The 20,844-nt window shown below is 49.7% G+C and overlaps 1 protein-coding gene across 1 annotated transcript in view; it reads right to left on the reverse strand.

The window, feature by feature from the left end:
• The window catches only part of ppp4r1l (protein phosphatase 4, regulatory subunit 1-like), a 71,048-nt gene that overhangs the window by 45,973 nt on the left and 4,231 nt on the right, over positions 1-20,844 (reverse strand). Inside the window, exons 3-5 of the mRNA XM_078418657.1 lie at positions 9,252-9,384; positions 6,807-6,913; positions 4,153-4,295 (exon numbers count right to left, since the gene is read on the reverse strand). Of these exons, the coding sequence (XP_078274783.1) occupies positions 4,153-4,295; positions 6,807-6,913; positions 9,252-9,384 (383 nt within the window). The remainder of the gene's footprint in view (positions 1-4,152; positions 4,296-6,806; positions 6,914-9,251; positions 9,385-20,844) is intronic.

Below are 20,844 nucleotides of genomic sequence, written 5' to 3' on the forward strand. Positions count from 1 at the left end.
CAAACATTGGTAGTAAACCTTCACTAAAATCAACATTCCCACCCTGACTGCATCGAAGAAGAGACACAAAATGCTGGGGTAACTCAGCAGGACAGGCGGCATCTCTGGATAGACGGAATCTCTGGATAGACGGAATGGGTGACGTTTCGGGTCAAGACCCTTGAGACTCTACTGTCTGCTTGCATGATTTCTTCAAGCCTCATGCCTAGAATGGCACAGTAACATGCAGTTGTAATGCATCTCATGTGGTTTTGAAGGCCATGAACTGAAAATCATAAATATTTGTCTTGTTGGCTTCAGAAATTTGGATTTCTTCAATGGACTCAGTATATTCCATTTATCATGGAGGCCCTTGCCTCATTTATTGACCCTAATAAATAGGGTCTTGACCGCATGAAACATAGTTGATGGCTGGAGGAGCTCAGTGGGCCAGCCAGTCTCTGGAGGAAATGGGCAAGGAACATTTCCGATTGAGACCCTTCTCATTTGACACGTCTCTCAATCCAATTCAGTGACTACTTTTGCGTCCTCTTAACTAATCCACTGATATTTTTCTGTAGCCTATAACCTTTATCAAGGTTTAGAGCAGGGGTGTCAAACTCATTTTCACCCCGGGCCACATCAGCATTATGGTTGCCCTCAAAGGGCCGGTTGCCCTCAAAGCCCCACTCTCACTCTCCCCCACCCCTTTCCACCACTCTCTCCTCCCCAGCCCCACTCTCTCTCTCTCCCCCACTCCTCTCCTCCCCCACCCTTCTCCTCCACCCACCCTACCCTCCACACATTCGCCCCACCCCCATTCTCACTGCCCCTCCCCACCCCCACTGTCCCCTCTCCCACTGTCCCCTTCCCCCCCACCCCCTCTCTTCCCCCCCACCCCCTCTCTTCCCCCACTACCACCCCCTCTCTTCCCCCCACCACCACCCACTTCCCCCCACACCCCCTCTCTCCTCCCCCTCTTCACTCACCCCCCTCCTCCCCCTTTCACTCTTACTGTCCCCTTCCCCCACCCACCTTCTCCCCCTTTCCTCCCCCCCACTCTTCCCTGACCCCCACAGTCCACCTTCCCCCCACCCCCACTCTCTCTTCCCCCCACCACCACCCCCCTCCCATGTCCCACTCTCCCTCCCACCCCCACTCTCTGCTCCTCCCACCCTCCCCCACACTCTTCTCTGACCCCCACTTTTCCCCTTCCCCCCCCACCTCCACTCTCTCTTCCCCCAACCACCTGCCACTCCTGCTGTCCCCCTCCCCAGTCCCTCTCCCCCCCACTCTCACTCCCCCCCCTTTCCCCACCACCCCCTTTCCCCCACTCTCTCCTCCCTCCACCCCCCCCACTCTCTCCTCCCCCTACCCCCCCACTCTCTCCTCCCCCTACCCTCACCCCCCTCCTACCCCAACCCTTCCCTCCACCCACGGCCCCACGTCCACTCCCCTCCGTGGAGCCGTTGGCGGCGAAAGGCACTTACCGAGCGTGCAGGGAGGAGGAGGGAGCTCCGGACTACTCGAGTCGGGCAGCGGAGGTGGGACTACTCGAGGCGGGCGGCGGCGGATCTGGGAGTGTGGGGAGGGGGGAGAAGCGAGGGGAGAGAGGCGCGGCGGGAGGCGCGCACAAGATGGCGGAGCGTGAGGAGGCTGCCATCTTTCTGAAGTGGCGACGGGGCTGTCGGTGGAAGCGGCCGCTGAAGGAGAAGCTGCCCACTGCGCTGCGGCCTGTGTGCGGTAACGGTGCGGGGCGCTGGGCACGGGCGGGAGGGGGGACTCGAGGACGCCGTGGCGTGGGTTGAAAGGATGGATGAGTGGACCATCAGTCCGACCATCTCCCTCCTGCTCGGGAGTGTCCCCCGGGTGTGGGAGAGCGGGGAGAGTGAGGAGAGGGGGGCCCGTGATTGCGGGCGGGCGGCTCCGCTAACGGCGACCATCTTGTCTGTGCGAGTGAGGAGAGGCCGTGCGTGGTGACGTCAGACGCACAGTACTTTGAAAAATGTGTTTAGAAATGAAAGTTTAAAAGTTTAAAATGTCTGTAACTTAAAAGATATTCGACCAATGACAATTAAGCTCTCGCGGGCCACATAAAATGACGTGGCGGGCCGGATTCGACCCGCGGGCCTTGAGTTAGACACATGTGGTTTAGAGGGATATGGACCAAAGATGGCCCATATTTGGTCAGCATGAACAAGTTTGGCCAAAGGGCCTGTTTCATGCTATATGCCTCCATGACACTATATAGATTTATGTAATTTCAGTAGCTGCAATATCCATTAATAATTGAAATCTATCCCACAACTTCTCAGAGTCTGAAGGGTCTCGACCAAAAACATCACCCATTCCTTCTCTCCAGAGATGCTGCCTGTCCCGCTGAGTTACTCCAGCATTTTGTGTCTATCTTTGATTTAAACCAGCATCAGCAGTTCTTTCCTACACAGCACTCCTCACTGTTCGTTCTATTAGAAGGTATTAGAAGATGGAGTAGACAGTTTTAGCTGTAACGAGAGGTTGGACAAACTTGGATTCTTTTCTCTGGAACATTGTAAGTTGAGGGGAAATCTGATACAAGTACACAGAATTACTCCTCTCCCCTCTCCCCTCTTCCCCCCCCCCCACCCAAGGTCAAAATGTCAAAGACTACAGGACATTGCTTAAAGGTGAGAGGGGCAAAGTTAGAAGATATGTGAAACCATTTTGTTTTGTTTACACAGAGAGTAGTGCGTGCCTGGAACATGTTGCTAGAGGTTGGTGGTGGAGGCAGATACAATAGCTGCATTCAAGAAGCGTTTGGATGGGCACATGGATGTGCAGGGAATGGAAGGATATGGATCATGTGTAGTCAGAGGAGATTAGTTTAACTTGACATCATGTTCGGCAAGGAAACTGAGCCTCAGGCCCTGGTCCTGCGCTGTACTGTTCTATGTAACTTAGCAATAGGCTCTTACTTTGCAGTTTCTGCAAGGGCAGGACATCTTGGAGAACAATTTTCAGATTTCCATATTAAAATGCCCATGGGCAAACACAAGTTGCAGAGTGATTATTAATTATAGTCAGCTCTATTGACCTCAATTTTACTTTTACTGAAAAGTCCAGAACCATCATATTCTGATGCCAAATAGAAAACCATTTTGTGGATTTCAGAAGACAGCCAATGTGTTAAATTTAACCAACAGCCTGCAATGACTTTGACACCACATACCGGTTGACATTTAAAAAAAGGTTAAAGTATATATAAAACTACAAACCAAATCCAAATTTAAAAACCATGTCTTTTGTTTTGTAGCTGAAGAGTAACCATGTAACAAATTAATAACTAACCAAGCCGATGATTAAAAATACATTGACTACTGTCTTACAGTAGTACTGTATTACAGTAGTCAATGTATTTGTAATCAGCGGCTTGGTTAGTTATGACATCATCTCTGTAGCATGCCAGATATTCCACTCCCTCGCTCTAGCTCTTAGTCTTATCTTCTTCCAATCCCAGAGTTGCACTGCTAGATAAAGTGTGTCTCCTGCTCCATTTCAGATTTGCAGTTTATTGTTCACGATATGCAGCCCGGGTGGATCGCTTTCCTTTATCTGCCACGGCAATTCTAGCACTGCCCATCTACGCCAAGAGGTGCAAACAGCTGCCCTTATCATTTACAATACCAATTTCCAATTAGCAGCATCAAAGGTCACATTATTCAAGCATTGACACATTAACTCCCATAAGAAACAAGAGTTTGCCTTTAGAACCAGGCCTTCATGCACGGAATAAGTTATTAGGAGAGTGCCCAACTCAGAACCATTGGGATATTTAACCAGCACATAGAAAGAAAGGTAATAATATGACTCGGCTCAACTCGAACCAGGCAGCAAGAATGGCTTTGACTCAGGTGGCTCGAGGGGCTGTATAGGTTCCTATTGTTCCTTTTACTTATGTTTAAAGAACATTTTGACCAAAATAACACTCATCTCTTTCAGTTAAGCTTCCCCATTCAACTTTTAGGCATATTTTTACCGTCAACACCGACATTCAGTCCATTCCCTTTACTTAAATATGTTGGTTCAAGGTGCATTTGTATCACAGATTATTGGCAGCGAACAATGCAGTTCAGTTTCTTTGATGCAAAAATATTTTATCTTTAAAATGCTAGGTCAAGTCGCTGCACTTCTTACTTGATTATTGGGGTCAGTGAGGTATCTTACAACCACAGGCACAAGATACTTAGAAAAAGCCGTCGGGAAAGATGGGCGGTTCTCTTGGAGGAACATAGCTAGGTGTGGCACTTGTTCCATCAACTCAGCACGTACAGTGGGCTCTGTAAGTGAGAAAGTACATAGAGAATGGATAATACTCTACAGTGGCTGTGTTATAACATATCACCTTGAAAGCACAAGAGAGTTACAAATCAATGTCCTCTCCAGCATTTAACTTAATTTGTTAAATATACGGTGGAATCTCTGAAATAAAATGTTTGAGGGAGGGGAAAGCAAATTTGCTTAAAATTTTCCTTCTCTCTTCTCCAGCTTCACAACTCTTGGCATAGGACTGACTACACTGCTGCAACATTGTACATGTTGACTTGACCAAAAGCTTTAGTATCTTGAGATAAAGCTTTCTTCCCATTCTTTCAGGCCCGCAGCTTGTCGTATGTACACAAACACACACGTCTACTTGAAACTACACACACACACACGACTACAGACACACACGACTATCAGTTCATACATGCGCACATACACGTCCACTCGCGCACGCGCACACGCGCGTCCACACACACGTCCACACGCATCCACACGCACACGTCCACACGCACACATGTCCACACACACGTCCACCCACACATGTTCACACAAACACACACATCCACGCGCACACTCTTCTAAAGACCCCAGCCTCCTCAGACCCTTGACCTCATCTTTATTTCTTCATTATGTTCCATCCTCTTCTTTCCCTCTTTCTGATCCTCTGCTTCCAAACTCAGGGAAAGTTGATTGTTTATTCAATGATGACAAGGTTGTTCGAAACCTTGGAGAAAAAGGTTCAGTTTTGCAATCACCGGCTCCTGGATTTGGTCGAGTGGTTTCTCCCTAAACCGAGTGGCTGCACTGTCCGAGGCCTGTGGTTTAACCCAGATCCCACCCACTACTCCTGAGAGGTCCACGAAGGTTGCAGCCACATGACCAATGCTGCCTGATGCCTCCCTCATGCGGTTGCAGCCATGTGACCAATGGTCTCCCAATGCATAGAGTTCACGACTCAGGAACAGGCCCTTCAGCCCATCAGGCACTGCTTCTTTATAGTGAGCACTGACTGCAGTTTTGAAGTGAATCGCTGCCTCGCACGGCAAGATTATTTGGGCTACTAGAAGGAAAATAAAACAAGATTGGGAATCCAACTCGTGCCCACTTGCTGGTCCTTGCAAGTACACGTTGAAGAGTAAGGTAATAACTGAACTGACACAGCCATGGGAGGGGTAGGCTCAGGGGAACTCTGCCAGCTCATCATTCTCTGCGTTCAGTGGATTATAAATATGTGTAACTTCCACCAGCTTCGACAAGGTTCCTCCACGAGGCATATTCACCTTCCCTTCCATGTTACCATTGCAAAAGGACCATTCCCTTCATGTTACCGTGGCCTGCTTCTCCATTCCCACCATTCACGTCCTGTCTTGCAGCAATTTCCCACACTTCCACAGGAAATATAAACCTAATCTTTCATCTCTCCCCTTCCCACCATCAAGTGATCCAAATCATCTTTCCAAGTAAAGCAGCAATTCACATGTACCTCTTCAAAACTAGTTCACCGTGTTCAGTGTTCACAAAAGAGATCACATTAGAGAGCCAAGCATAGACTGGGCGATTGCTTTGTAGAGCATGAAGTTGGTAAAATGGAAGGGAAGGTGAATATATCTTGTGGAGGAACCTTGTCGAAGCTGGTGGAAATTGCACATATTTATAATCCATTGAACGCATCAACATTCTGCTTTCGGTTATCTGCCACTTTAATTCTCTGACCCACCCCTACTCTCTGTATGTTTGTGACCTCCTGCATGTTACAAGGGTCAATGAGGAATGAAGCATTATCTTCCATCCGATACATGACAGACATCCATACACAATATCAAATTCTTCAAATTTAGGTAGCTTATTTTCTATGTCTGTACAAGGACGGGCCGTTTCTGCTGCAAGTCATCATCTGTGATTTTGAGTCACTTGTTCTCTCTCCATTAGTGTAGCCCGGGCACGTTCGACAGCACTGCTGTCTGCATAACATAACACAAAGAAGCACAGTCACTGTCCAACTGCCTCCATTGACCCATTTATACTGGCCTCATAGTCATCCTTTCCCCCAATTTGTTTGCAACTTAAAAGCAAAGACACTAGAGGAACAAGATGAACCACTCCGTTGAAATCGCCTATACTGAATTGTAGTATGCAAAGGAGCGTAACATCTGCCATTTTAGTAGGCAAAACACGCCGTTCGCCATGCCTCTCGCAGTGTAATCAGTGTTTTGGGGGAACAGTATGTGTGGTGATACCATTAAAATGCAGAAAATATCTCATCTATCAATTCACAGATTTTTGTTATTTAAAAAAATATATATTTCTGCAAGTTTCTACCTACTAAAATGGCGCCATGACGTACTACGTTTTTTAGGGTCGAGTGGTCTATCTTGTTCCTCTGGTATCTTTGCTTAAAAATGTGCCTTTTTTGCTCTTTCCCAGTTTTGACTAATGGTCTGCCACCCGAAACCTAGATTTTCCAGTAGTTTCCATTTTTATTTGCAAACTACTGGCTCATCCTACAAGCCAAACCGATTACATACCTGTATCTTCGGAGAGTCTAACAATAGTCTCCATGACAGCCATGAAATCTTTTTCGTCATCGCTGAAAGCGCGCAAAACATCCAAGAGCCCACGAGCAACAATCTGCCTGTTCAGGATGAAAATTATCCAAAGAATAGTTTGTTACTTAGGAAGTAATCATTTTCAAAAAGTATTTCAGTCTAATCTTTGCAAAGTGACATATTTCATTAAAAATTAAACATTTGTTTAAAAATATTCAGTACACGTACACATATTAATCTAACTCAAACTAAAAATAAAGAAAAATGTTTTTTTTCCAGCAAAACATACATGCTTTTCTCATTAAGGAAAACGGCATTTTGATCAAAAACAAATGATGGCTTTTTGGATTTCAAATATCCCCTCGTGGCATTACTTTTCTCTTTCCAACCCTTCAAAGAAATTTAAAAATGCTATTTGTGTACTTATGTCTTCTGACTGAATGAACAAAAGGTGCAGCCAGAAAATCAAATCAAACGGCAAAACACCACTCAACCTTAAATTTCAATAAATAACGTATGTATTGTTATCAATGAGTTAATTTCTTCTGAATGACATGGACTTAACAATTATGTATCCTATTGGTAATGCAAAAGGTAGAGAAACCACTATCGACACACAACTGTTGTTAAACAGAATAGAGGGGAGGAAGAAGGACGAGGGAGGGGGGAAGAAGGACGAGGGAGGGGGGGGAGAAGGACGAGGGAGGGGGGAAGAAGGGGGAGGGGGAAGAAGGGGGAGGGAGGGGAAGAAGGGGGAGGGAGGGGAAGAAGGGGAGGGAGGGGGAAGAAGGGGGAGGGAGGGGGGAAGAAGGGGGAGGGAGGGGGAAGAAGGGGGAGGGAGGGGGGAAGAAGGGGAGGGAGGGGGGAAGAAGGGGGAGGGAGGGGGAAAGAAGGGGAGGGAGGGGGGAAGAAAGGGAGGGAGGGGGGAAGAAGGGAGAGGGGGGAAGAAGGGAGAGGGGGGAAGAAGCGGGAGGGAGGGAGGGGGGAAGAAGGGGGAGGGAGGGGGGGAAGAAGGGGGAGGGAGGGGGGGGAAGAAGGGGGAGGGAGGGGAAGAAGGGGGAGGGAGGGGAAGAAGGGGGAGGGAGGGGAAGAAGGGGGAGGGAGGGGAAGAAGGGAGAGGGGGAAGAAGGGGGAGGGAGGGGAAGAAGGGGGAGGGAGGGGAAGAAGGGGGAGGGAGGGGAAGAAGGGGGAGGGAGGGGAAGAAGGGGAGGGAGGGGAAGAAGGGGGAGGGAGGGAAAGAAGGGGGAGGGAGGGGAAGAAGGGGGAGGGAGGGGAAGAAGGGGGAGGGAGGGGAAGAAGGGGGAGGGAGGGGAAGAAGGGGGAGGGAGGGGAAGGTGGGGGAGAGAGGGGAAGGTGGGGGAGGGAGGGAGGGAAAGAAGGGGGAGGGAGGGAAAGAAGGGGGAGGGAGGGGAAGAAGGGGGAGGGAGGGGAAGAAGGGGGAGGGAGGGAAAGAAGGGGGAGGGAGGGAAAGAAGGGGGAGGGAGGGGAAGAAGGGGGAGGGGGGTAGGAGTTGATTGTAGAAGTAATATAGAGGAAGAAACAGAGAGCCTAGATACCTTCCTAGCGGGGATAGAGGTGAAGAGGAACTGGGCCATGATAAAGATGAGTGAATTCAAAGATAATTCCTTGTCCATGTTTGAGCTGAGAAATCATGCAATAAATATTGAAAGCTCCAAAGATGACTTCCTCTCATTTTTCTAAACTGTTCCACCCCTTCTGCCGAATCTGTCCTGCCAGGGCTACAAATGGTACCCAGGGAATGCAAATTTGTCCAAATTGTTGTCTAGATCAATATCAGTGAACTAGCCAGTTCTATTCTCTTTGTTTCAGAGTAGCAGTTATGTTGTGACTGAATGACATGCTGGGCAATGTCAGAAAGCTGGTTAACCACTTTGGTGAGCCCTGAAAGCCGAATAAAGGCCAGATCAAGCAAAGATATCAGATTTCCTCCTTTGAAGAATACACTAACACACTCCAAAGACGTACAGGTATGTAGGTTAATTGGCTTGGCATATGTGCAAAAACAATTGACCCTGGTGTGTGTAGGATAGTGTTAATGTGCGAGGATCGCTGGTCGGCACGGACCCGGTGGGCCGAAGGGCCTGTTTCCGCGCTGTATCTCTAAACTAAACTAAAACTATATTATATAGAAAAGTAACTTTATTTTTGTTCTAATATTGGCCAACATCTCTTGCTGAAACTCACATTACTGTATACATTGAGTCTACAACTAAAGTTTAGGATTTAGCTATCCAGAGAAAACAGTGCTGAAACGACCAAATCTCCAGGCCACACTTATTCAAACAGCATAGGTCTTGAACACGTAGCACCATGTAGGACTGAGGTGTATGTCTTACATTGATAGATGGCCAGCTTATTTAACACTGCAAAACTGTTCAATCCACTGTAGCAAGATTGGTTTACCTGTTAAATACATTGGCACTGGCAGCATACTTCTCCAATCTGGAAAGAGGAGTCAGTTCATCTTGATTTGGCAAATCCAAGAATGATGTTATCCTTATTCCATCACTGTCCGAGCTGTATTCTTCAAACCCAACTGCAAGTCAAGAACAGAAACCTTTTTTTAGAATTAACATGGATGACCTTTTTAAAGTTTTGGCAAACAGTGCCAATAGCTGATATCCAATGCAAGAAAGATTGATGCAATACAGGGCATCAACCACAATTTCTCAGAGCAAAAGCTGTAGTCAGGATGTTATCTCTAACACTGCAGGGGGGGCGCAGGGAGGGGGGGCGCAGGGAGGGGGGGCGCAGGGAGGGGGGGGCGCAGGGAGGGGGGGGGCGCAGGGAGGGGGGGCGCAGGGAGGGGGGGCGCAGGGAGGGGGGGGCGCAGGGAGGGGGGGGCGCAGGGAGGGGGGGCGCAGGGAGGGGGGGGCGCAGGGAGGGGGGGCGCAGGGAGGGGGGGGCGCAGGGAGGGGGGGCGCAGGGAGGGGGGGCGCAGGGAGGGGGAGCGCAGGGAGGGGGAGCGCAGGGAGGGGGAGCGCAGGGAGGGGGAGCGCAGGGAGGGGGGGGCGCAGGGAGGGGGGGGCGCAGGGAGGGGGGGGCGCAGGGAGGGGGGGCGCAGGGAGGGGGGGCGCAGGGAGGGGGGGCGCAGGAGAGGGGGCGCAGGGAGAGGGGGGCGCAGGGAGAGGGGGCGCAGGGAGAGGGGGGCGCAGGGGAGGGGGGGCGCAGGGAGGGGGGGCGCAGGGAGGGGGGGGCGCAGGGAGGGGGGGGCGCAGGGAGGGGGGGGCGCAGGAGGGGGGGGCGCAGGGAGGGGGGGGCGCAGGGAGGGGGGGCGCAGGGAGGGGGGGGCGCAGGGAGGGGGGGGCGCAGGGAGGGGGGGGCGCAGGGAGGGGGGGCGCAGGGAGGGGGGGCGCAGGGAGGGGGGCGCAGGGAGGGGGGGCGCAGGGAGAGGGGGCGCAGGGAGAGGGGGCGCAGGGAGAGGGGCGCAGGGAGAGGGGGGCGCATGGGAGGGGGGGGCGCAGGGAGGGGGGGGCGCAGGGAGGGGGGGGCGCAGGGAGGGGGGGGGCGCAGGGAGGGGGGGGGCGCAGGGAGGGGGGGGCGCGCAGGGAGGGGGGGGCGCGCAGGGAGGGGGGGGCGCGCAGGGAGGGGGGGGCGCGCAGGGAGGGGGGGGCGCGCAGGGAGGGGGGGGCGCGCAGGGAGGGGGGGGCGCGCAGGGAGGGGGGGCGCGCAGGGAGGGGGGGCGCGCAGGGAGGGGGGGCGCGCAGGGAGGGGGGGCGCAGGGAGGGGGGGCGCAGGGAGGGGGGCGCAGGGAGGGGGGGGCGCAGGGAGGGGGGCGCAGGGAGGGGGGGGCGCAGGGAGGGGGGGGGCGCAGGGAGGGGGGGCGCAGGGAGGGGGGGCGCAGGGAGGGGGGGCGCAGGGAGGGGGGGCGCAGGGAGGGGGGGGCGCAGGGAGGGGAGGAAGGGGGAGGAGAGGGTGCTGCACCAATGCAGGAGAGGTTTGGGCCCAACGCGTCCACTTGGTCTAGTCCGCATATAAAATTAACTAATTTGTTTGCAATACAGAATTAACAACAGAATGTCAAAAGCAAAGTTTTTCTACGGTCTGAACCTAATTCTGTAAATATTTTTTGAAACTTAACCCCGGTAAAGTCCCTTCCAAATATACTTTCACAATTTCCTCATGGTTAGTTTGCATACAGCAATACCTCATTCATCTGCCCTCTCCACATCTGTCTTCGACCTCAGAGCAGCCCAGCAAGGACCAATGGCCAAATCTGGTTCCACTCTGCAGTTCTACCACCAACTATTGAACGATTAGTCCGTCGTACCCATTATATGAATTAGGTACTCGGCAAAAGTTTAAGACTAGAGAAAACAAAAAAATTGAACCACTTTTCAGATCCTGAGTATGCCCCAGAGCCTTGATGGATTAATTATTCTTTGAAGTGCAGCAAGTACTTATGCAAAAGGACTAGCCAATTTGCACACAATATGTGAATGCAAAATGTGCACCAGAAGTTGCTGGCTGACACTGAAATGCCTGGGGTGGGAGCTGCTTTACAGCCTCGTCGTCCACCCTGGGTGGTTCTACAGAACTGGCAACATTTGCAGCAAAGTGTCAACTACGGTATTCTGAAGCACCAATTGCCACCTTTGATTGTTGTAGTTGACATACGAAAGAAAGACTGAAATGCCATCTTACTGCATTGCTCCAATCAGACAGATTACTGTGGTTGAGCATCTCATCCAAAAATTTGTTGCTCTCTTTTATTATCATATCATATCAAATATATACAGCGCGGAAACAGGCCTTTTCGGCCCACCAAGTCCGCGCCGCCCAGCGAACCCCACACATTAACACTATCCTACACCCACTAGGGACAATTTTTTTAAAAACATTTTACCCAGTCAATTAACCTACATACCTGTACGTCTTTGGAGTGTGGGAGGAAACCGAAGATCTCGGAGAAAACCCACGCAGGTCACGGGGAGGACGTACAAACTCCTTACAGTGCAGCACCCGTAGTCAGGATCGAACATGAGTCTCCGGCGCTGCATTCGCTGTAAAGCAGCAACTCTACCGCTGCGCTACCGTGCCGCCCTACAGTGGCCTTTTTTCCCCTTTCCACTCACAGGACAAGTCCAGCATCTATTGCTTCACCCAATTACCCTCAAACCCAATAGTTTGCTGGGTCAACTGAGGTAGAGGTTAAAAGGGAATCTGACTGATGATTCGGCAGACTTTGAATTGCCGTTTCTGTTTCTACTCAGGCATCTTTTGAGAAGATGCTTAGGTGTAGGTCCAAGAACATGGGACATTGAACAATACAGCACAGGAACAGGCCCTTTGGCTTACAATGTGCATGCCAACTATGATGACTGCACGATACATATCCCTCCATTTCTTGCACATCCATGCGCCTATTCAAGATCTTCTAGGTGCCACTATAGTATCTGTCTCCTGCCAGCATGTTCCATGCACTCACCATCCTTGGTGTCAAAACAAACTTGCCCCTGCGCATCTCATTTAAACGTTGCCCCTCTCACGTTAAAGCTATGCCCCATACTATTTGATATTGCCATCCTGGGAAAAACGGTCTGACGGGCTACCCTACCTATGCCTCTCATAATGTTGTCTATGGCAGGTCATGCCTTATGAACTTGATTGAGTTTTTTTGAGGAGGTGACAAAGGTGATCGATGACGGTAGGGCAGTGGACATTGAAGACATGGATCTTAGTCAGGCATTTGATAAAATCCTTCATGGTAGGCTGATCCAGAAGATTAAGCTGCATGGGATCCCTGGTGAGGTGATCATTAGGATCTAGGTCTAGCTTGCATACGACTCTCAGTACCTAACTCCCTGTATTCTCCCCGCAGAGCCTCATCCCTTTCATACACCCGTGTCATTTGTGCCTACGTGCACAATGACTTCTGGCTGTTTATCTTCCCCTTGTAGAAGGCCCTGCAGCCACACGGAGACATCCTATATCCTGACACCAGAGAGGCAACACACCATCCTGGAGTCTCCCTCATGGTCACAGGATCTCCTGTCTGCCCCCTAACTAAGAATCTCCCATCACTACCACTCTATCTGCCTTGACGTTTCCCCAATGTGCCACAGAGCAAGGGCTGGCACTGTGGACCTGACTGCTGCTGCTCTAGCAAGCCAGGCTCCGCTGTATAATTTTGGTGGATATAAATGCTTCAGTCTTCCCCTCCCTCAAGATCTCTCCCTCTCAGCTCCTCACTTCTCTACATTCGCCCGTTTCCATTCATTTCCCTCTTGAATTCCCACTTGAATTCCCACTTTCCATAACGTGCTCCATGTTCCCATGCCAAACCCTCTCCAGCACAGCACAGGTCAGTGATCACCAGATCTCTGAAGATGTAGGAGTGATTTATAATAATAATAAATGTTATTTGTCATATGTAGGTTGGCACAGGGTCAACGGTCCAATGAAATGTATTTGACAAGACAACGGGTCACCTCAGCAGTAATATTCCAAGGATAAATAAGATTTAAAAAATGACATTAGTAAGGTAAAAAGACAATATTAAAAATAAGTTAAAATACAATATTAAAAATAATCAACATATATGATTTGAAATGTGTTTATGAATTCAGAAGCCTGATGGCCTGATGGTAGAAACTGTTCTTAAGTCTGGTGGTACGTGCAGCCATACTCCTGTATCGTCTGCCTGACGGTAACAAGGAGAACAGCCTGTGTGCTGGGTGGCTGTGGTCCTTGATGATGCTGCGTGCCTTCCGCAGGCACCGCCGGTAGAAAATGTCCTGAATGGCCGGGAGACAGTTGCCAGTGATGTGCTGTGCTGTCTTCACCACTCTCTGTAGTGATTTGTGGCTGTGGGCAGAACAGTTCCCGTACCAGACTGTAATGCAGCCCGTCAGCAGGCTCTCGATGGTGCATCTGTAGAAGTTTGTGAGGATGCTGGCGTTCATGCCAAACTTCCTCAGTGTTCTCAGGAAAAAGAGCCGCTGGTGGGCCTTCTTTGTTATTGTGTCCGTGTGCAGTGTCCAGGAAAGGTCCTCAGTGATGTGCACACCGAGGAACTTAAAGCTGCTGACCCTTTCAACCTCAGCATCACCGATGTGGATGGGGAGGTGTCCACTCCCCCACTGTCTCCTGTAGTCCATGATCATCTCTTTAGTTTTGCTGACATTGAGAGAGAGGTTATTTTCCTGGCACCAGCTGTTAATATTGCCTTTACCTCCTCTCTGTAGGCCGTCTCATTGTTGTCTGTGATGAGGCCCAAGATCAGCAAACTTTAGGATGCTGTTTGAGCTGTGCTTAGCAGTACAGTCGTGCATGAACAGGGAGTACAGGAGAGGACTGAGCACACAGCCCTGTGGTGTGCCTGTGTTGAGGATCAGTGGGGAAGAGGTGTGGCTGCCAATTCTCACCACCTGGGGCCTGCCCGTCAGGAAATCGAATATCCATCCGCAGACGGAGGTCTCCAGTCCAAGATCAAGGAGCTTGGGGACGAGTTTTGAGGGAATAATAGTGTTGAATGCCGAGCTGTAGTCAATAAAGAGCATTCTCACGTATGTATTTCCTTTGTCCAGGTGGGCGAGGGCAGTATGTATTGCCATGGCGATGGCATCGTCTGTGGCTTTGTTTGGTCTATATGCAAACTGAAGAGGGTCCAAGGAGAGGAGTAGATGCGAGTTTTGACTAGTCGCTCGAAGCACTTCATGATGACTGATGTCAGTGCGACAGGACGGTAGTCATTTAAACAGGAAGTTACTGGTTTCTTTGGAACAGGAACGATGATGGAGGCTTTGAAGGAGGTGGGAACCACAGACTGACTCAGAGAGAGGTTGAAGATGTTGGTGAACACGTCTGCCAGTTGATCTGCACACGCTCTTGAGGGCCCACCCTGGAATACCATCCGGCCCTGGAGCTTTGCGGTCGTTGACCTTTTTGAAGGACCGCCTCACGTCTGCCGTTTGTAAGGACAGTGTGGTAGTCCCCCTGCACACCTGTGGACTCATGGTGGGCGCTGTGTTGTCTGCATCGAACCGGGCGTAAAAGGTGTTAAGCTCGTCCGAGAGCGATGCGGTAGGCTGAACAGTGCTCCTGTTTTTCCCTTTGTAGTCTGTGACGCTGCGTAATCCACTCCACGTCCCAGCTGTAGTAGTTAGATTCCACTTTGTTTCTGTAGTCTCTCTTGGCTTTCCTGATGGACTTCCGGAGGTCATATCTGGCTACCTTGTAGGCGTTTAGGTTGCCTGAGTTGAAGGCAGTAGTCCGTGCTTTATGTTTAGCACGGATTTCCCGTCCGACCCAGGGTTTCTGATTTGGGTAAGTGCAAATGGTGGCTTTTGGAACCACATCATCGATGCACTTACTTATGTAGCCTAAGACAGAGTCTGTGTATTCGTTGATATTGCCTTCTGCTGCGTCTTCAAACATCTGCCAGTCAGTTGTGTCAAAGCAGTCCTGTCAGGCCTCATCAACCTCATTGTTCCATTTATATACAACCCTGGAAACCGGTTTTTCCTGTTTTAGTTTCTGCCTGTATGCAGGCAGCAGTAGAATGGAACAGTATAAGAAGATAACTGCAGATGCTGGTACAAATCGAAGGTTTTTATTCACAAAATGCTGGAGTAACTCAGCAGGTCAGGCAGCATCTCGGGAGAGAAGGAATGGGTGACGTTTCGGGTCGAGACCCTTCTTCAGACTGATGTCAGGGGGGCGGGACAAAGGAAGGATATAGGTGGAGACAGGAAGATAGAGATCTGGGAAGGAGGAGGGGACGGGAGGGACAGAGGAACTATCTAAAGTTGGAGAAGTCGATGTTCATACCACTGGGCTGCAAACTGCCGGTGCTGAGGTGCTGTTCCTCCAATTTCTGGTGGGCCTCACTATGGCACTGGAGGAGGCCCATGACAGAAAGGTCAGACTGGGAATGGGAGGGGGAGTTGAAGTGCTCGGCCACCGGGAGATCAGTTTAGTCAATGCGGACCGAGCGCAGGTGTTCAGCGAAGCGATCGCCGAGCCTGTGCTTGGTTTCGCCAATGTAAATAAGTTGACACCTAGAGCAGCGGATGCAATAGATGAGGTTGGACGAGGTGCAGGTGAATCTTTGTCTCTCCTGGAAAGACTGTTTGGGTCCTTGGATGGAGTTGAGGGGGGAGGTAAATGGACAGGTGTTGCATCTCGTGTGGTTGCAGGGGAAAGTGCCCGGGGTTGGGGTGGTTTGGGTAGGAAGGGACGAGTGGACCAGGGAGTTACGGAGGGAATGGTCTCTGCGGAACGCAGAGAGGGGAGGGGATGGGAAGATATGACCAGTGGTGGGGTCCCGTTGTAGGTGACGGAAATGTTGGTGGATGATTCGTTGGATCCGCTGGCTGGTGGGGTGGAAGGTGAGAACGAGGGGGATTCTGTCCTTGTTGCGAGTGGGGGGAGGGGGAGCAAGAGCAGAGCTGCGGGATGTAGAAGAGACCCTAGTGAGAGCCTCATCTATAATGGAGGAGGGGAAGCCCCGTTTCCTGAAGAACGAGGATATCTCTGAAGCACTAGTGTGAAACACCTCATCCCGGGCGCAGATGCAGCGTAGACGGAGGAATTGGGAGTAGGGGATAGACTTTTTGCAGGGGACCGGGTGGGAAGAAGTGTAGTCCAGATAGCTGTGCGAGTCGGTGGGCCAAACAGTGATCTGCCTTACCAAAAGCAGGACGAGGGAGGGGCTTATAACAGTCTCTGAATGGGGTGTAACAATGGTCCAGGGTCTGCTCCCCCCTAGTGGCAAAAGTGATGTGTTGGAAGTATTTTGGGAGAACCTTCTTCATATTGGCTCTGTTGAAGTTTTGTAGAAGAGGTTACTTCTGGACTAGAATAGTCCAGTGGATTGGAGCTCAATTACATTGATGAATCTAGAAAGCTGGAGATTGTTGGAAGAGGGCTAAAGTTCTATTGTTGCACAAGCCAGTGAAGCATTAACTTTGAGACACCATGCCGTCATTTTGCTTAAGAGAAACAAATAAACACATGTGACAGATACAGCACCTCTTACGGGCAGATGACTAGATTTGCCAACTGATATCACATTTATGTTAACTCGTCCTCAAAAAAGATCATGCTGCTGTGTGGTGGAGGCGGCTAACATATCATTTGGTCAAGCATTCTTCTATGAGTTATCGGCAACAGACAGCAAGGTAAAAATCACTAATGATGTGTTAATTTATGCCATCGTACAGCAGTCAGGAGGCATCTGTACAGCTTTTGAGCAAAAGTCTGAAATTGTACGAAAGCACTTTAAACCTATTCGTTAAGACACCTCCATGATATGCAATGGAGGGTCAAATTTGAGTTTTAATATGAAGTGGGGCTTAAATATTATAAAAAGACTTTTGTCCATCTTTGAAAAAAAAAGATGGCATTGGAGAGAGTGAGGACATTTTTGTCAAGCTCTGTTAAAAGAGTAAACATGACCTTTTATAATCGCTTCTCCTTACTACCAATTAGCACCAGCGCTGAGAAAGTCATTAGCTCCCCACCGCTGAAAGTCTCCCGTTAGTTATCGTCATTTCAGAGGAAATCCTGAGATTACAGGTTGAACACTGGTTTTCCGGCACCCTTAGTTCCGGAGCCTTTCAGGATTATCCGTTTTTCTGGATTAACAGAGGTCACGTGTTAATGAAACGACAATACACCCCTGGCCCGCTAATGATGCATTTCTCTAAAGCACCAAGGGAGTGCCATAAATAAATAAAACTAATATAAAATGTAAACTGAATGAGAATGGAATGACCTGCTGACACATCCAGGGCTCGCACCGTCTCCCCGGTCGTCATTCCCGACAAGCAATGTGCACCGAAAGGACACCCACCACTTCTTCACCCACCGAAAGGACACTGTGCTGGAGTAATTCAGCGGGTCAGGGTCTCTGGAGAACATGGATAGGCGGCATCAGTACCCTTCCTCAGACTGATTCAATTGGCTGAGTTACTCCAGCACTTTGTGTTTCAGTGCACAGGAGTGGGCGGGGGAGGAGGGAGCGACCCGAAGGTCGGAAACCACGGCTCCCCTCACCACTGCCGCCTCCTCCTTCACCCCTGGAATCACCGACATACTACACCTTGGAAGCGACAGCGGGTGGGAAGGAGGGAATCCCACAGGGGGCACACTGAAACACAAAGTGCTGGAGTAACTCAGCCAAATGAATCAGTCTGAGGGTCACCTATCCATGTTCTCCAGAGATCCTGATCCGCTGAATTACTCCTACACAGTGTCCTTTCGGAGGGTGAAGGCGGCTCGCTGGTGTGCCTTACGAGTCGGGTGTGGCGTCAAAACCAGGGCTTTAAACGAGATGGTACGGGCAGAGGATGGGTTGGCAAGTCTGTCCGCTATATCCGACATCTTTTATAAGGGGCTCGTTAAAACGAGGGTTTACTGTATTGTCTTTCCGAAACAGTTCGGAGACATGATTGAGAACATAGTGAATTATTTCACGACGGAGGGACACGACCGGAAAGAGCGATTGCCACTCGCAATACTATCTCTGGCCAATCAGGGAATTTCAACTAAACTCTCATCATTTTATCCGGATTACAGATGCGCGGTGTTCAATCTGTACCAATTTTTACTAAACCCAATGCTACCGGCACAGTTGTGAGTACTAACAAAACAGGTTAGTGTGGCAGGTGGGGGGGGGGGGGTGTTCAAGTGTGGCTGAAATGATGTGGGTTTTGGCCCCTCTCCACAACGTACTTTTAGTAAAGTTCAGTCACTCAAGGTGAGCTTGAAGATCTTACAGCAGGGCTACTATTTCAAAGAGAGATCAGGAATTTGTGTGTGTTTTGTTTCACTGAAACATGCCTCACCCTAACACCTCATCTTGCCATACAACCGAATTTATCTTCATTCTCCATTTGACAGAAACTGAAACACAAGACACCAACAAAACAAGTAATAGCGCAATGGTCAGCGGAAGCCGAGGGTCGACTTCAGGATTGTCGTGAATGGGGGCAGAAACATGTTAAAGGCCAGTTCATCCAACCTGAATAAATATACTTCAGTCTTCACCCGTTCCATAAAGAAATGCATTGATGGCTGTGTTCCAACAAAGAGAATTAGAGCTATCCTAACCAGAAACCTTGGATGAACAGGAACATTCACTCTCTGCTAAAGTCCAGATCCAAGGCTCCCAAGAATACTCCCACATTATTCAAGAAGGCCAAGTATGATCTCAGGAATGCCAAGCAAGTCTTCCAAATCAGGCTGGAGGCACCATTTAATTAAGCGGATGCCAAGTAACTATGGCAGGGCCTGAATACCATTGGGCTACATGCCATAGACAAGGAAAAACTGTGGCAACAAACTATCTCTACCGAACAAGCTTATTGGCTTTTACACCGATTTGAACAGGGAATCAAAGCTTGACCTAGGTACATCCCCCTTACCCACTGGCTCTCTCCCATTCGTCTTAGTGGCAACAGTCAGATATGTTTTCACAAAGGTGAACTCTCCAAAAGTGACCAGATCAAATGGAGTTCCAGAACAGGTTCTGAAATCATGTGCTGACCTCAGGGAGTTAGCATTTCATAACATTTCCTCCACTTGCCACTCAACACTCAGGGTGGCCCTGCCCTTCAGGATTGTAAGCTCTGTCCCTTGCTCCACTAACCTGTACGCTCTGTCAACTTGCTCCACTAACCTGTACGCTCTGTCAACTTGCTCCACTAACTTGTGGCCAAGTACAATGCCAATTTAATCTTTAAGTTTGTCGATGAAACCACTGTTGGCGGCTGAAAGAGTAAAGGGATTAAAACCCTAGTGTTACAGTAGCAGGACAATAACTTAGTCCTGAGGAAGACGATAGAATTGGCTGTTGACCGAATGAAGCAAGAGAGTGAACACAATCCTGTACTCCCAACGGGGCTGCTTCGGAATGATTGACAGACTCAAGTTGCGAGGTATCCTTACCATCAGCTACCTAACCAGCTCCCATCTTGCTGATGCGGTGATCAAGAAAGTGCATCAATATATTTTTCTTGGGCCTCTGAAAACATTCAGCGCATTCTCTCGAACTTCTGCTGCAGAAAGTACTCCGACAGTCTGCACCTCAGCCTGGTATAGCAAATGCTCCTCTCTTCACCTCCTGAACCTGCAGAGCGTGGTGAACATAGTCCAGTCCATCAGTGGCTCCTCACCTGCTTCCATTCAGTCCATCTTCAAGGGGCTTTGCATCAGGAAGACAGAACATGTTGTCAAGGATGCCTATCACTCTGGCCATTCCCTTATTTTCTCTACTATCTCTGGGAGAAGATGGAGGAGTTTGAAAGCTCGAAAGTCCAGACTCAAGAACAGCGTCTTCCCCATTGCATGGACTCCTAAAACAATCACCTCGTTCACACCCCATTCCTAAAGGTGTTGCCACGTACTCCTAACTCTACCTCATTCTATTTTTCCGTCAGTGTACTTTAATATTTTTTGCACTACAATCTTGCACCATTCTTCCATTTTGCATTCGTTGTTGCATTTGTCATGACTGTATGTATACTGTTTACCCAGTGACCTTGATGTGAACAAGGAATTTCATTGCACTCTAATGCATATGAAGAATAAACTAATCTGATTCTGATTAGGGTTAGCTGCAGGTATCAGTATGTAACGTATGCAGGCAAGATACAGTTATCAGTGGATCACAACAAGCCTGGATTTACAATTCAGATCAAGCCTGAAATTAGCAGATCTCCGGTTGGCCACATTGTGCTTACATGCTGGGCGTGCAAGTCAAGCGTCATTCAGTTACTGAGCCCTGTATGACAAAGCTGTGTTCATTTCTTACAAAGATATGGCTATGCTAAAAAAGGTCATTTAGTGTAGTTTAAAGATACAGAGCAGAAACAGGTCCTTCGGCCCAGCTCCCACCACTGATCCCCACACACTAACACTGTCCATCATGCTAGGGACAATTTACAATTTCACCAAGCCAATTAGCCTACAAACCTGTACGTCTTTTGAGTGTGGGAGGTAAAACCGGAGCTTCTGGAGAAAACCCACGCAGGTCACGGGGAGAACGTAC

Source organism: Rhinoraja longicauda, chromosome 22 (assembly GCF_053455715.1).
Source record: "Rhinoraja longicauda isolate Sanriku21f chromosome 22, sRhiLon1.1, whole genome shotgun sequence".
Classification (NCBI taxonomy): Eukaryota; Metazoa; Chordata; class Chondrichthyes; order Rajiformes; family Arhynchobatidae; genus Rhinoraja; species Rhinoraja longicauda.